We start from the raw sequence: 11,580 nt of genomic DNA on the forward strand, positions 1-11,580 counted from the left end.
AGCCGTTTTAGGGGGGCGTGGCAGAGTCTTAACTTTGATAAAGAATATCTCTTTGGTTTTGAGACTTTAGTCTTTGCAACTTCAGGGATCTTATCTATGCACAATCAGCTTGTAACACTCCAAAGAGAAAGGAAAACTTGAAATCGCATCATATGACCCCTTTAATATTCTTCTTCATGACACATATATTTAAAGTAGAAAATGGAAAGTAAAAAATATTTAATATACAACTGAAAGGCCTTAGATATAGACATAGACAAAGATCTAACTCTGACAGCCACCCCCACGTTTCTAATTAAAAAGCATCAAGCTAGAACTGTATGAGAGCCTGTGTCGTAGATAACTGATACCCTTCTGTGGAAAGCTGTTTAGCCTATATGTGGTTATTTTGCTCTCAATAGCAGCGGCACACATACATCTGAAAGAATAAACATAGCATGATCTGACATTAAACAGAGCTGCGCTTCACTCTCTCTCACATCTTTATTTCTGACAAGTGCTATTGTTACGGGGCTGACAAGACGTGAGACATGCGGATCCATGTGCAAGCTTTATTAAAGCAGAGAGGTCAGAAACACAGGCAGGGTCGAACAATGGCAAACAGGTATATGGAGGGCAAGATCCAAGAATAATCCTAGGGCTAGCGAAGGTCAACGAACGGCGAACAGAATCAAAAGGGCAAGACTAAAGGGATAAATCCAGGAAAACAGGCAAAGATCAGAAACCGAGAAAACAGACAAGGCAAGACTAGGCTAGGCTAGGAAGCTAACGAGGGCTCTGTAGAGTAGCTATCACTGCTGGCGATAAGCGCATACAATACTCCGCAGTTAGAAGGAGTGAGATGGAGTGTTAAATAGTGAGTGAGTGATATGAAACAGCTGTGTGCAATCAGGGCTGTGTGCAATCAGTGAAACAGCTGTGTGCAATCAGTGCTGTGTGCAATCAGTGCAATGAATGATGGGATATGTAGTCCGGGGTGATATGCAACAGTGTGTAGTGCGAGAGTCAATGAAAATGGAAAGGGTGACCTCTGATGGCTAGCAGACGGAAGTTCATGGACCGGATACGTAACAGCTATGTAGCTAACTGTCATGTAGACAATAATAATTGTTCCACAGTATTCTGGTATTATGCTTATTTATGTAAAATATAACAAAACATGTATTTTATAGATATATTAGTAATAATAAGATGTTTAGATTCCGTTTTAAATTCAGATTTTAAAATATAGGGATAGTTCACCCAAAAATGAAAATTATTTCAAAGTTGCTCCAATCCTGTCTAAGTTTCTTTCTTCTGTTGGGCACAAAATTTTATATTTTAACCCTTAAATGCATACCTCGGGTCTTTACCGACCCGGGACGTCATTCACTACCCTCTCCCTCCTTCATCGCCAAAATAATTAAATATCTGATGACTCAGTAAGTGCAATTTACTCCTCAAGGTGGCACTGTTTGATAGACAATGATGAAGTGATGTTTCACTCATAATTACTGCAGGCATAAAACAAAAGAATATAATCAGCAAAAATTGAACTGGCTTGAATGGCTTTACTGCAGAGTAATTACTGTCCGCAATGAAATATAAGTTTCACTGTCATTTGATGGTGGATGTGGTGAATAAGCTGCAGGCGATCTAAATATTGATTTTTAAGTCATTGAAAACGATAGTTTTCAGAATATGGTTGAGATCGCGAATATGAGCCAGATGCTGAATGTACTGGGGAAGTGCTGATGACAGTGATGGTAAAATCATCTGCTCAAATTGAACCCTTCTAAGTTTCAAAAGGTAATGAAATATGCTTTATTTAATTCTTTTGTAACTGTTATTAAAATATCAGGAGAGTTTTATGCTATTGCAACAGTTCCGTGTTGGATATATACTGTAGGTCCGGGTCCCTAAAGTCCCTAATATGTAATAATGACTGGCGAAACATCTATGCATTTAAGGGTTAATGAATGTTGGTAACCAAACAGTTAACAGTAGCCATTGACTTCCATAGTATTTTTTCCATACTATGGAAGTCAATGGCTACTGTCAACTGTTTGGTTACCAACATTCTTCAAAATTTCTTCTTTTGTGTTTCAACAGAAGAAAGAAACAAACTCATACAGGTTTGGAGGGTGAGTAAATGATGACAGAATTTTCATTGTTGGGTGAACTATCCCTTTAAGATATATATTCCCCCCGGTTTCACAGACAAGGCTTAAACCTAGTCCCAGACTAAAATGTAAGTCTGAGCTGTTTCAACTGAAAGAAACTTGCACTGACTCATCTTAAAATATATCAGTGCCATTGTTTTGTCTCAAGATGCACACCAGTTATGTTTTTTCTTAGGCACGGTCATAAAAATTACTTATATGTCCTAACTGAACTATGGCCTAATCCTGACTTTAGTCTAAGCCCTGTCTGTGAAACCAGGCCATAGAGTATTAGATATTTGGAGATATGAATTATTGAATTTAGGTAAAATATAGTCATGTTTTAGTGTTTCTTTTGAAAGTGTTCTTTTTTTCTTTGACATGCAGAAATGTAGGGTACAATTAGGCCTATATGTGGTTTCTCTGGTTAGGCCTAAAGAGGGTTTATTTGTATAGGACAGACCTGATTTGTCATTAGGTGAATAACAATCACTTCTACATGTTTTGTGAACAAGAATCTCACATTTTTTTTTTTGTACTTTTCCTCTCAGGACCTTTGTAATTCAGCAGATTCCCAGCAGTAACCTGTTCATGGTGGTTGTTGAGAATAAATGTGACTGTAGCTCCACCCCTCCGGTTACCATGGAGCCCATTGAGATCATTTATATCCTTTTTATAAAATAACAAAACATCTACTTGTTTAGAATGTTATGTTTAGCATGAGTATTTGTATAATTATCAGCCTTGACCTCTGAGCACATAATGAGTCTCTGAAGTGTGACAGGCTGAAGTTTCAAAAGGATCGCAGACGGCCACAGTCCTGTCATCCATTTCATCCGGAGGTACATAATGCATGATGCTGTAGTATTAAATATCTGCTTTTGATGATCAACACCATACCAGATTTTAAACTATACTGAAGGTTCTCCAATATTTTGAAACTGCTGTTCATGTACTTCATAATCATATATTCTATTTTAAAGTACCCCATTCACTCTGCCTGTAAAATGCTCATCCACATCACAGCTGAAAGAAAGTACACTCGAAAAGATTTAGTGGACCATTCACTCTTCAGTTGTATGCCTCTTGCAGGGCTTTCAGCTCATTTGGAGTCATTCTGTGGCTGAAAGTTAAATTTATCCAATCAATTTGAATGTGTAGTATTCAATGATTTTGTGTAATTCTATTTTTGAACAGGAGAACGCTATGGAATGTGGATCAGCGAATGCTTTGAGTTTTCCACTGGTGGCCATTTTATTCTCAGTGTTGCCGTTCGTGATCAGCAGGTGACCTCTGACCCCTGCCTTGACCCGTTAGGCTTACTATACACTCGAATCAGAGAGCCTTGCTTATGCCAAACATGAGTCCACAGAGACAAAATCATCTTTGCGATGTCTGGATTACTGAAGATAGATGATATTTATTACAAAGACTGTGTTAGAATGTGCTGAGTGTTTTCTTCTTACATGTGGACCAGTGAACATGCCTGGATATCAGTGGCCGCCACGAGCGTCACAGCTAAACGCAGTCCATGTAGCTGTTCTTCAAGGTGCATACATCTCAACTTTAGTCTTAATCTGTACTGTGTGAAGCGCAGACAAAAACTGAGCAGAAATATATTTTATTTCTTTATTACTTGCCTGCCTCTCAGATTTATTCTGTGTTTAATTTGGAGTCTTAAGATGCATGATGTGACAAAATAGGAATATTTCACAGAGCTGTTTGTAAGAATAGCGTACATGGTCATCAAAAGATGAGATGTGGATTCTTCACAAACTTTATAAGTTTTGCCTGCTTAAAGTACTTGGAAAATAACTTTTAATTGCCTAAACCCTTTACATCAAAGGAAAGCCATGTTATGTAAATAAAAACATATTTTCCATCATTTTTCTGATTCACTGAGTCTGCTATTTATAAACTTTGAGTTATAATAAGGCAAAGATCTCTAATATCTCTTGACATGTAATGTATTTTATTTTTAAATGGGCACAAATCATGAAAGTAATAAAATCTGACAACATTTGTATTATAAATGTAGCCTTTCCAGTGCAAATGACACAAAAAGATATTCTGTAAAATAAAAACAAAACAAAAAAACATGGCAGCTGTGGTTGCCAGAAATTCACAGTGAAAAATATTATATGAGTGGGTTTGAGAGAATGCACATTATTGATGATAAAAATTAAAATAAACAAAACTATTAAAATAAAATATAATCATAAGTGACGTCATGCCGGGACTTCAGGGAATGTCCTTTTTCTGTTTTCCCCATAAATATGTATTTATGAATCATAATTCATTGTTTTTCTTACAAAAACTATGTTAAAGGTGACATATCATGAAAATCTGACTTTTCCAGGATTTAAGTGCTATAATCAGGTCCCCGGTGCATCTACCAACCAAGGAAACGTGAAAAAGATTAACCCAGTAACTTTGTTTAGGTAAGCCTTTTTCTGCAAGCGTCTGAGAAAATGAGCGCGTCTGATCTCGCTCCCTTGGTGACGTTGCAAAGGGATCTCATTATAATATTACCACCCCTTAGTCTGTAAGTTTCCACCCACGGTGCCATCATTTTGATTTCGCAAGCGACAAATGTGTACCAGCTCTAATGCCATGGCGAAAGTTTGAGCAAAACATGCTAACTGTTCTGTCATTGGCTGCACTGGCTCATGACGTGAGAAATGAAATTTCCCTTGATCGTTTATCTAACCAAACTGGCTCATTTGGATATTGTGGGATCGTCCTGATTCCAAACGCTGTAAAAGATGCACGTAAATTAGGGTGTTCAGTGTTCACAAGAGTACCACGGCGCATGCGTGTGGTGCTGCTGACGCAGGAGCCGGCGTTCTTACATAGAACATCAATCTCTCTTAGTTCATCGTCTGTATATTCTGATTCAAATAAGTAAGGCTGGGGAAAAAAATTGCACATCATCCTCTGTCGAAATCTTCAGATTGTGCGTCGTGGTACTCTCCTGAATGCGTGGCGGAGACTGACACGGAAGAGAAGAAATTGTTGAATGAAGTTCTCTGTGTCTTTGCACACAAAAAGTATTCTCATAGCTTCATAAAATTACGGTTGTACCACTGATGTCACACGGACTATTTTATCGATGTTCTTAATACCTTTCTGGGCCTTGAATGTGGTAGTTGTGTTGCTGTCTATGGAGGGACAGAAAGCTCTTGGATTTCATCAAAATATCTTAATTTGTGTTCCGAAGATGAACGAAGGTCTTATGGGTTTGGAATGACATAAGGGTAAATAATTAATGACAGAATTTTAATTTTTGGGTAAACTATCCCTTTAACTAAGAACTTACACTGTTATTTAGGAGAATTCTTAGTGGTAAGACAAAATGTTTTGTGAATATGGCCTCTGGTCACCGTCGCGTAAATGGTATTGGATGTAAACGTGATTCGTCTATAGAGTAATTCTGACCCTTTTGGCTTGCCATAGTGATAGCTTTGACATACTCGGGGGTTGTATATCTATATATAGCCTTCAGAAACAACAAGTGAATGGATCGGATCATGTCGGAGGATTTTATGTTTGTTCGGAGCATTTGACTGGGTTTTGTAAACGAGACAGTGTAATGGGAAGTCTGCAAAGAAACTTCTGTTGAAAGACGAAGAAACCAACTGTATTGGATCTGACAGCAGCTGCACCGCAAACCGTAAGTAAACAATTTCATAATGCTGTCTGTAAATGACAGTATATGTTTTATATGGGTAATGTTTTCAAAACACATACTCACGTGCATTAAAGAGGTGGTGTTGAAACATAGATTCTTTGAGAAAAAAAATAAAATTAATATTTGTATCAAAATATGTCGATCAGAAATTCAGATGGCTTAAAATTTACTCTGGAAAATGAGTAAAACCATTATATTTATTGGTTCAGCCTTAAATGCCCTAGACCTTTTTTTTTTTTTTTTTTGGACCTTGACAAAGAAGATCCTCTGAGCAATGTCTGTGACGCTCATCACCCTTGATGAGCTAGATGTTCACTTAAAGGTCACTTACAGCCAACTTAAGGTGGCTGTACATGATGAAATAAGATTTGAGATTCCTCAGTGCATCTTCACCAAACTGTAGACTTGATCTCCTGTGTTGGAGTGAACTGGTTTGTCAGGGATTGTGGAGTACAGTGATGAACATTCTTAAGAGAGAATGTAAAAAAAGATAGAAAAGACACACATGAAGGAAATGTGTTAGTATTCTGTTCATGGTGCATGTCTCATTTGGTTTTGTGGGTTTGGTGGATGACACTGTTCACACATACCACATTTTCCTCTGTGTTTCTCCATTTCCGTTTTTTTATTGACCAAAGCATCTGTAATGCAATGCAGAAGCATTTGAACCAGTCATATCATTTTAGAAATGTTTTGACCTTGATGAACAAGCTCTTTGTCATGAAGCTTTAGTGTATTTGTACAGCAGAATCAGCTCTTCTCAGACTCATTCTGTGCAACAGTGTTTTGATGAATTTAGAATTTGTCCCACTTTCTCCATATTCACTCACTGTGTTCGGCCAAGTTTTTCAGTGCCTAAATGTGAGCATGTAAAATGTAGCTTTTGGGCCAGAGAGGAAGTTTCGAGTTGTGAAACCACAGTGTGTTTTTATAGTAGGCCTAGACATTCGATTCCTCATGATATATGAAAGACTACTTTAATGAAAGGAACATTTCATTACCTGAGGGCTGGTAAATTGGATTTACAGATGTAATGAAAGAGCGAGTGTCTGTGGGAACTGCTGTGCTGTCCTGATGTGACTCTGGGTGTTCGAGGCCTTTGAAAGAACACCATGATGAAGAGGGTCAAACAGAGTCAGTAGAAAAACATCCAAAACAAGAGAAAAAAATAACTATGGTGTCTGAAAGTTGCAGTTGGTGGTCAGTTTGTGTGTAAATGTATGTTTTTAACCAACTTTTTCCCCTTTTGATGTTATTTCTAGAGAGAAATTAATATTATATTAATTAAATATTTGCATATTATCAACAGAGCTCACTCTATTTTGTTGTAGATCATTAAACCGTGTTGCTGACTCAGAAGCCTGTCTGAAATAAATTTTGTGAGGTGTCTTTGTGCACAAAAACTGCCTGCAAAGTCATTGCCTGATCAAGGCAGCAAGGCAACAAGTCAGCAACCTAAGCTTTCGGACGCAGCCACTAGAAACTTCCAGAGCTGGTAGGAGCTAAACTCAGCAGGAACAGGTTTAAACACTCCAGGCCTAAAGCTTCAAACTTGTTTTTTTTTTAGAAGCTCAAAAGCCCTTCAAAACTGCTGCTTTCATTGTATTGACAGTGTAAACGTCCTGCAAAATAGCTCATTTTGTGTTCCACAGAAGAAAGAAAGTCATATATGTTTGGAACAGCATGAGGGTTACTGCTAAATGGAAATGGTACCAGTTTCTGAGAATCTGTGGTCGCTGTACAGTGTTTCTAACTCAGCAGGTTTATTTAGCTTAGTTGGTGACATCTGTTACTAAGTTTCAAGTTATCTGAGATCATTTCCTGAGAATGATGTTCTCTCACCTACAGATATGGGCTGAGATGTGGCTGGTACAGAAGTGATCAGAGAATATGTCTCTGCAGGTCCAGAACAACTCTAAATAACAATCAATAATTAAGATCAAGTCCCCTTTCAACAATTCTTATTAATTATGGATTATTATAAATGTTTATTATTATAAATAGGGTGATACTCACCGTACCAGTTTCTTGACTGGGCTCATTCAGTTTTTTTGATCTCATTTTATAGCAAAAATTTTTTTTTTTGATATTTATGACATCTCTTCATACATGAATATATCAGATAAGAAGCTAATTTCACATTTACACATACAGCTAGACAACAAAAATGAAACAAAAAAAAAACTTACTGTTTTCTTTTTTTACCTAGAAAACAATGAGCTACTGAATTAAACATTATGTCAATAGTCAATTCTAGATTGCATGATAAATTCTGTATGAAGCTTAGTATACACATATACAACAGAACCTACAAAGTAACGCACTTACTTGCAAACCGGCAGAGACAGATGAGTCCTGTGAGTCCAGATAAAATTACAGCAACACCAGTGGAAACCAGCACTATAAACCATACTGTGTCAAAACAATATCAACACTTTAATCCATGTTTATCCACGTTTTGGTTTTCTATATGCATCAGTCACTTGAGAATTAAAGTATTACTCAAACGAACTGAGAAAATGTATGGACATGTAGATTTGTTTTACTTATTTTAAAGAAATTTAAACAGTCAAATGCAACAGTCAAATCAGCCCAAAAGGAAAAGGACTCAGAAAACCTGTGTATTGTATTGGACCTTTAGGACGATCAGTTGAAATGTAAACATTAGGAAGAAATTTGTAGGGTTGAAGTGGTGTTTTAGTGATTTCATGAAAAAGGAGAATTTTCCTTATATGTTGTTATTCTGATATTTAGAAAAGATGCAGTAAGTTACCTGTTCTGTGGGACGATGGGGTTTCAGATGTGAGAATGACAGTCATTGTTGCTGAAGCTGAAATAGTAGAATAATGTGCTATATGAGATACAATAAACACTTTGAAATAATAATTATTTTGCCAGGTACATGTTTTAATTGAACACTAATCTTTACTCACATGTGTCCATTTGTGAAGATTTTTGAGTGGGCGCTGCTGTTGAAACTGCAGTGAGAGCTGTATGAAGTTGTATTAAACATGAACTGTCTTCGCAAAGACTGCATGTATCTTTATGTTGTACTCAACTAAATATTGTAGCAGTGACCATGATAAACACACAGTTGTAAAGTGGAGGATAGATTCAAAATATTCAAGTTATATTAAAGAAGCATTCATATGTATGATGCAAGTATGTCAGAGCTTAAATGCAGTCACATTTAATTGAGACAAATGTATTATTATTGAGAATAATAATAAATAAATATGCAAGCATATTGGGTGAAACATAATATTCAATATGACTTAACATTTTGTGCAGACATCATTTTGGAGCAAAGCAATTTTGCCATTTGCTTTTTAACGTGTCATCTCCAGTACTTACTATATTCTGACATTCTACTGTTACCAGGCTGAGTAGAGGTTGCCATGGAAACTGCAGAAAAAGTAGTGCCACAGCATGTAGTTACAGTATTAAACTAGAATGTTTGAAAAAATATATATACATAATTCATAAACAATTAGTAACCATGTTTAAAAAGCAGCATAATCATGAACCACATCATTTTTTAATTCTCTGAGTGCTGCTGCTTACCATGTACCAATAATCTTTGAAAATAGATCCCAGCTCTATTTCTGAATATAGTTTTTGAATTCAACATATTAATTCTACAAAGTTACTTTTACCATTGAGGAAGAGTGGATGAACTTACAAATGGTTTCCTTTGTTGTGCTTGTTGAGAGGATTGTCTTGGACTGGAGGTCTGCAAATATAAAAATAACATATTGCAAGGGGAATCACTTTTTAGAAGGGAATCGGTTCTCAAATTTAATCCAGAATAACTAGAAAATGTGTTATCAGTAACTTACTAGTTTTCTTGGCTGTTTTTGTACTCGTATGTTCAGTGGTGGTTGGTGTTGAAACTGTAGAGACAAATTATCAGAATTACAGGGAGTCAATTTACATCATTTGCAAACATTAAAGCAAAGTTTGTTTGTTGAAGGTACAGATAAAAAAATTGCATATGTCACATACTGGTGATGTAACTTGACATCATCTCACCCATACTACTTCACATACGTATATTAATAAAAAACTCACTCTGGACTGTTACTGTCACTGGATCAGAGTGAGCAGATGGTTTTTTAATTTGTCCCTTCATCACAGTGTAAAAGCAGTTTATTCTCACAGATAAACTCTGACCTCCAGACAAACACTGATCTGAGATCCAGTGAGTGAGAGCTGACATGATGAGCTCACTTTTGAGTTACTTTCTTCTCCATTTATGTAGAAGTAACACATCTCCATCTTCAGATCTTCAGTATTCTCACAGCTCAGCTCAACTGTGTCTGTTTCCAGAATAACTGAAGCAGATGCTCTCAACTTGGCCTGAGGAAGATCTAATGAATAAAAAATATAATGTGTTCATATAGAGATCTCAGATTAGAAGCAAGTGACTCTTGAGACTGCACAAACCTTTCCTTTCAGTCCTTTTTAATTCTGTCATTTTGAAGGAAAAACAACAGCACAAAAATACATATTAGCAAAGATTTGATGAGTTCAGTGATGTTTTGTGGTATTAGTTGGTCTCACAAAATATAAAGATCAGTGCCCAGCTGAATAAAGCACCTTAAGTTTTTCCTTAAAGGGGTGGTTGATTGCGATTTCACTTTTTTTAACGTTAGTTATTGTGTAATGTTGCTGTTTGAGCATAAACAATGTCTGCAAAGTTACGAAGCTGAAAGTTCAATGCAAACGGAGATATCGTCTTTTAAAATTCTGGCAGTTTAATGCCTACAAAAACGGCTGGTAGGGACTACAACGAGTTACTTCCCGGGTTCGTGACATCACAATCCCAGATAAACCCCGCCCTCGTGAAAAGGCAGCAAAGGGGGCGAGGCCATGCTGCGCTTTTTTAGAGAAGAGGAAGAGAAAACTAGAGGTGCACGTAAAAATATATTCATATATGAGTATGCTTTTCCTCCAGTGAAACTTCTGCCTCGCGTGCTTTGCAAAATCAGAGAGGAAAGGGAATCTGTTCTGTTAGTGGCACCGAAATTCAGGACATTTGCATGGCGGCAGGCTGGTCGTCACCCAGCACTTTCGCGAGGTTTTATAACCTAGATGTGTCGTCGCTTGCCTCACATGTGCTGTCAGTGCGAGCAGCGCACGCGCCTACTCAGCCTCAGTTATGATCTGAGCTGCTTGCCTCAGTGGTTTCGACTAGGTCGTATACACCCCTGTATTGACGTACCACTAATTCATTGCTGTCCCTATCAGCTTATCACATTATGATATTGTTCATCACGTCTTTTAGGACATGATCACCATCATACTCTGCTTATTTGAGCACCTGTACGGCCGTTGCATCATAACACATAATTTCATTGAAATTAAACAAACTTCAACTAATCTATATGTGATGGCGCCGGAGACGCCGCCAGTTCACATTCTCTGTTTCACCAGCGTTAACTCCGCCCCTGGTGTGACGCGGCATCGTCTAGTTGTCACACTGGATCGTCGGCGCAATTGCTTTGGCTTATGGCTTTAAGGGCGTTAAATGTCCTATAGGGGTTCGGGCCCACTCAAGCCTGTAGACCTGAGCTGTTTAACAAGAGCGCCAATATCATTGCCGTTAGGTACTAGTGTTAATAAATATATATTTAAATGCAAAGAGACAAGATATATATGCATGACGTTCCCTTTCGATTCGGTCACTCTACATTGCTATGGGAATTACCCTTTCCTCCAAATACTACTGAAGCCTTATTGAATCAC

At 37.3% G+C, this 11,580-nt stretch overlaps 1 protein-coding gene and 1 pseudogene across 1 annotated transcript in view; one reads left to right on the forward strand and one right to left on the reverse strand.

Annotated features, from left to right (window-relative positions):
* The window catches only part of LOC107751209 (voltage-dependent calcium channel subunit alpha-2/delta-3-like), a 48,681-nt gene extending 44,690 nt beyond the window's left edge, over positions 1-3,991 (forward strand). Inside the window, exons 36-38 of the mRNA XM_016566872.1 lie at positions 2,693-2,805; positions 2,901-2,983; positions 3,339-3,991. Of these exons, the coding sequence (XP_016422358.1) occupies positions 2,693-2,805; positions 2,901-2,983; positions 3,339-3,431 (289 nt within the window). The 3' untranslated portion in view covers positions 3,432-3,991. The remainder of the gene's footprint in view (positions 1-2,692; positions 2,806-2,900; positions 2,984-3,338) is intronic.
* A 2,141-nt stretch (positions 3,992-6,132) lies between these two features.
* LOC107751228 (uncharacterized) overlaps positions 6,133-11,580 on the reverse strand; it is a 12,260-nt pseudogene continuing 6,812 nt past the window's right edge.

Source organism: Sinocyclocheilus rhinocerous, unplaced genomic scaffold (genome assembly GCF_001515625.1).
Source record: "Sinocyclocheilus rhinocerous isolate Xijiao unplaced genomic scaffold, SAMN03320098_v1.1 scaffold362, whole genome shotgun sequence".
Classification (NCBI taxonomy): domain Eukaryota; kingdom Metazoa; phylum Chordata; class Actinopteri; order Cypriniformes; family Cyprinidae; genus Sinocyclocheilus; species Sinocyclocheilus rhinocerous.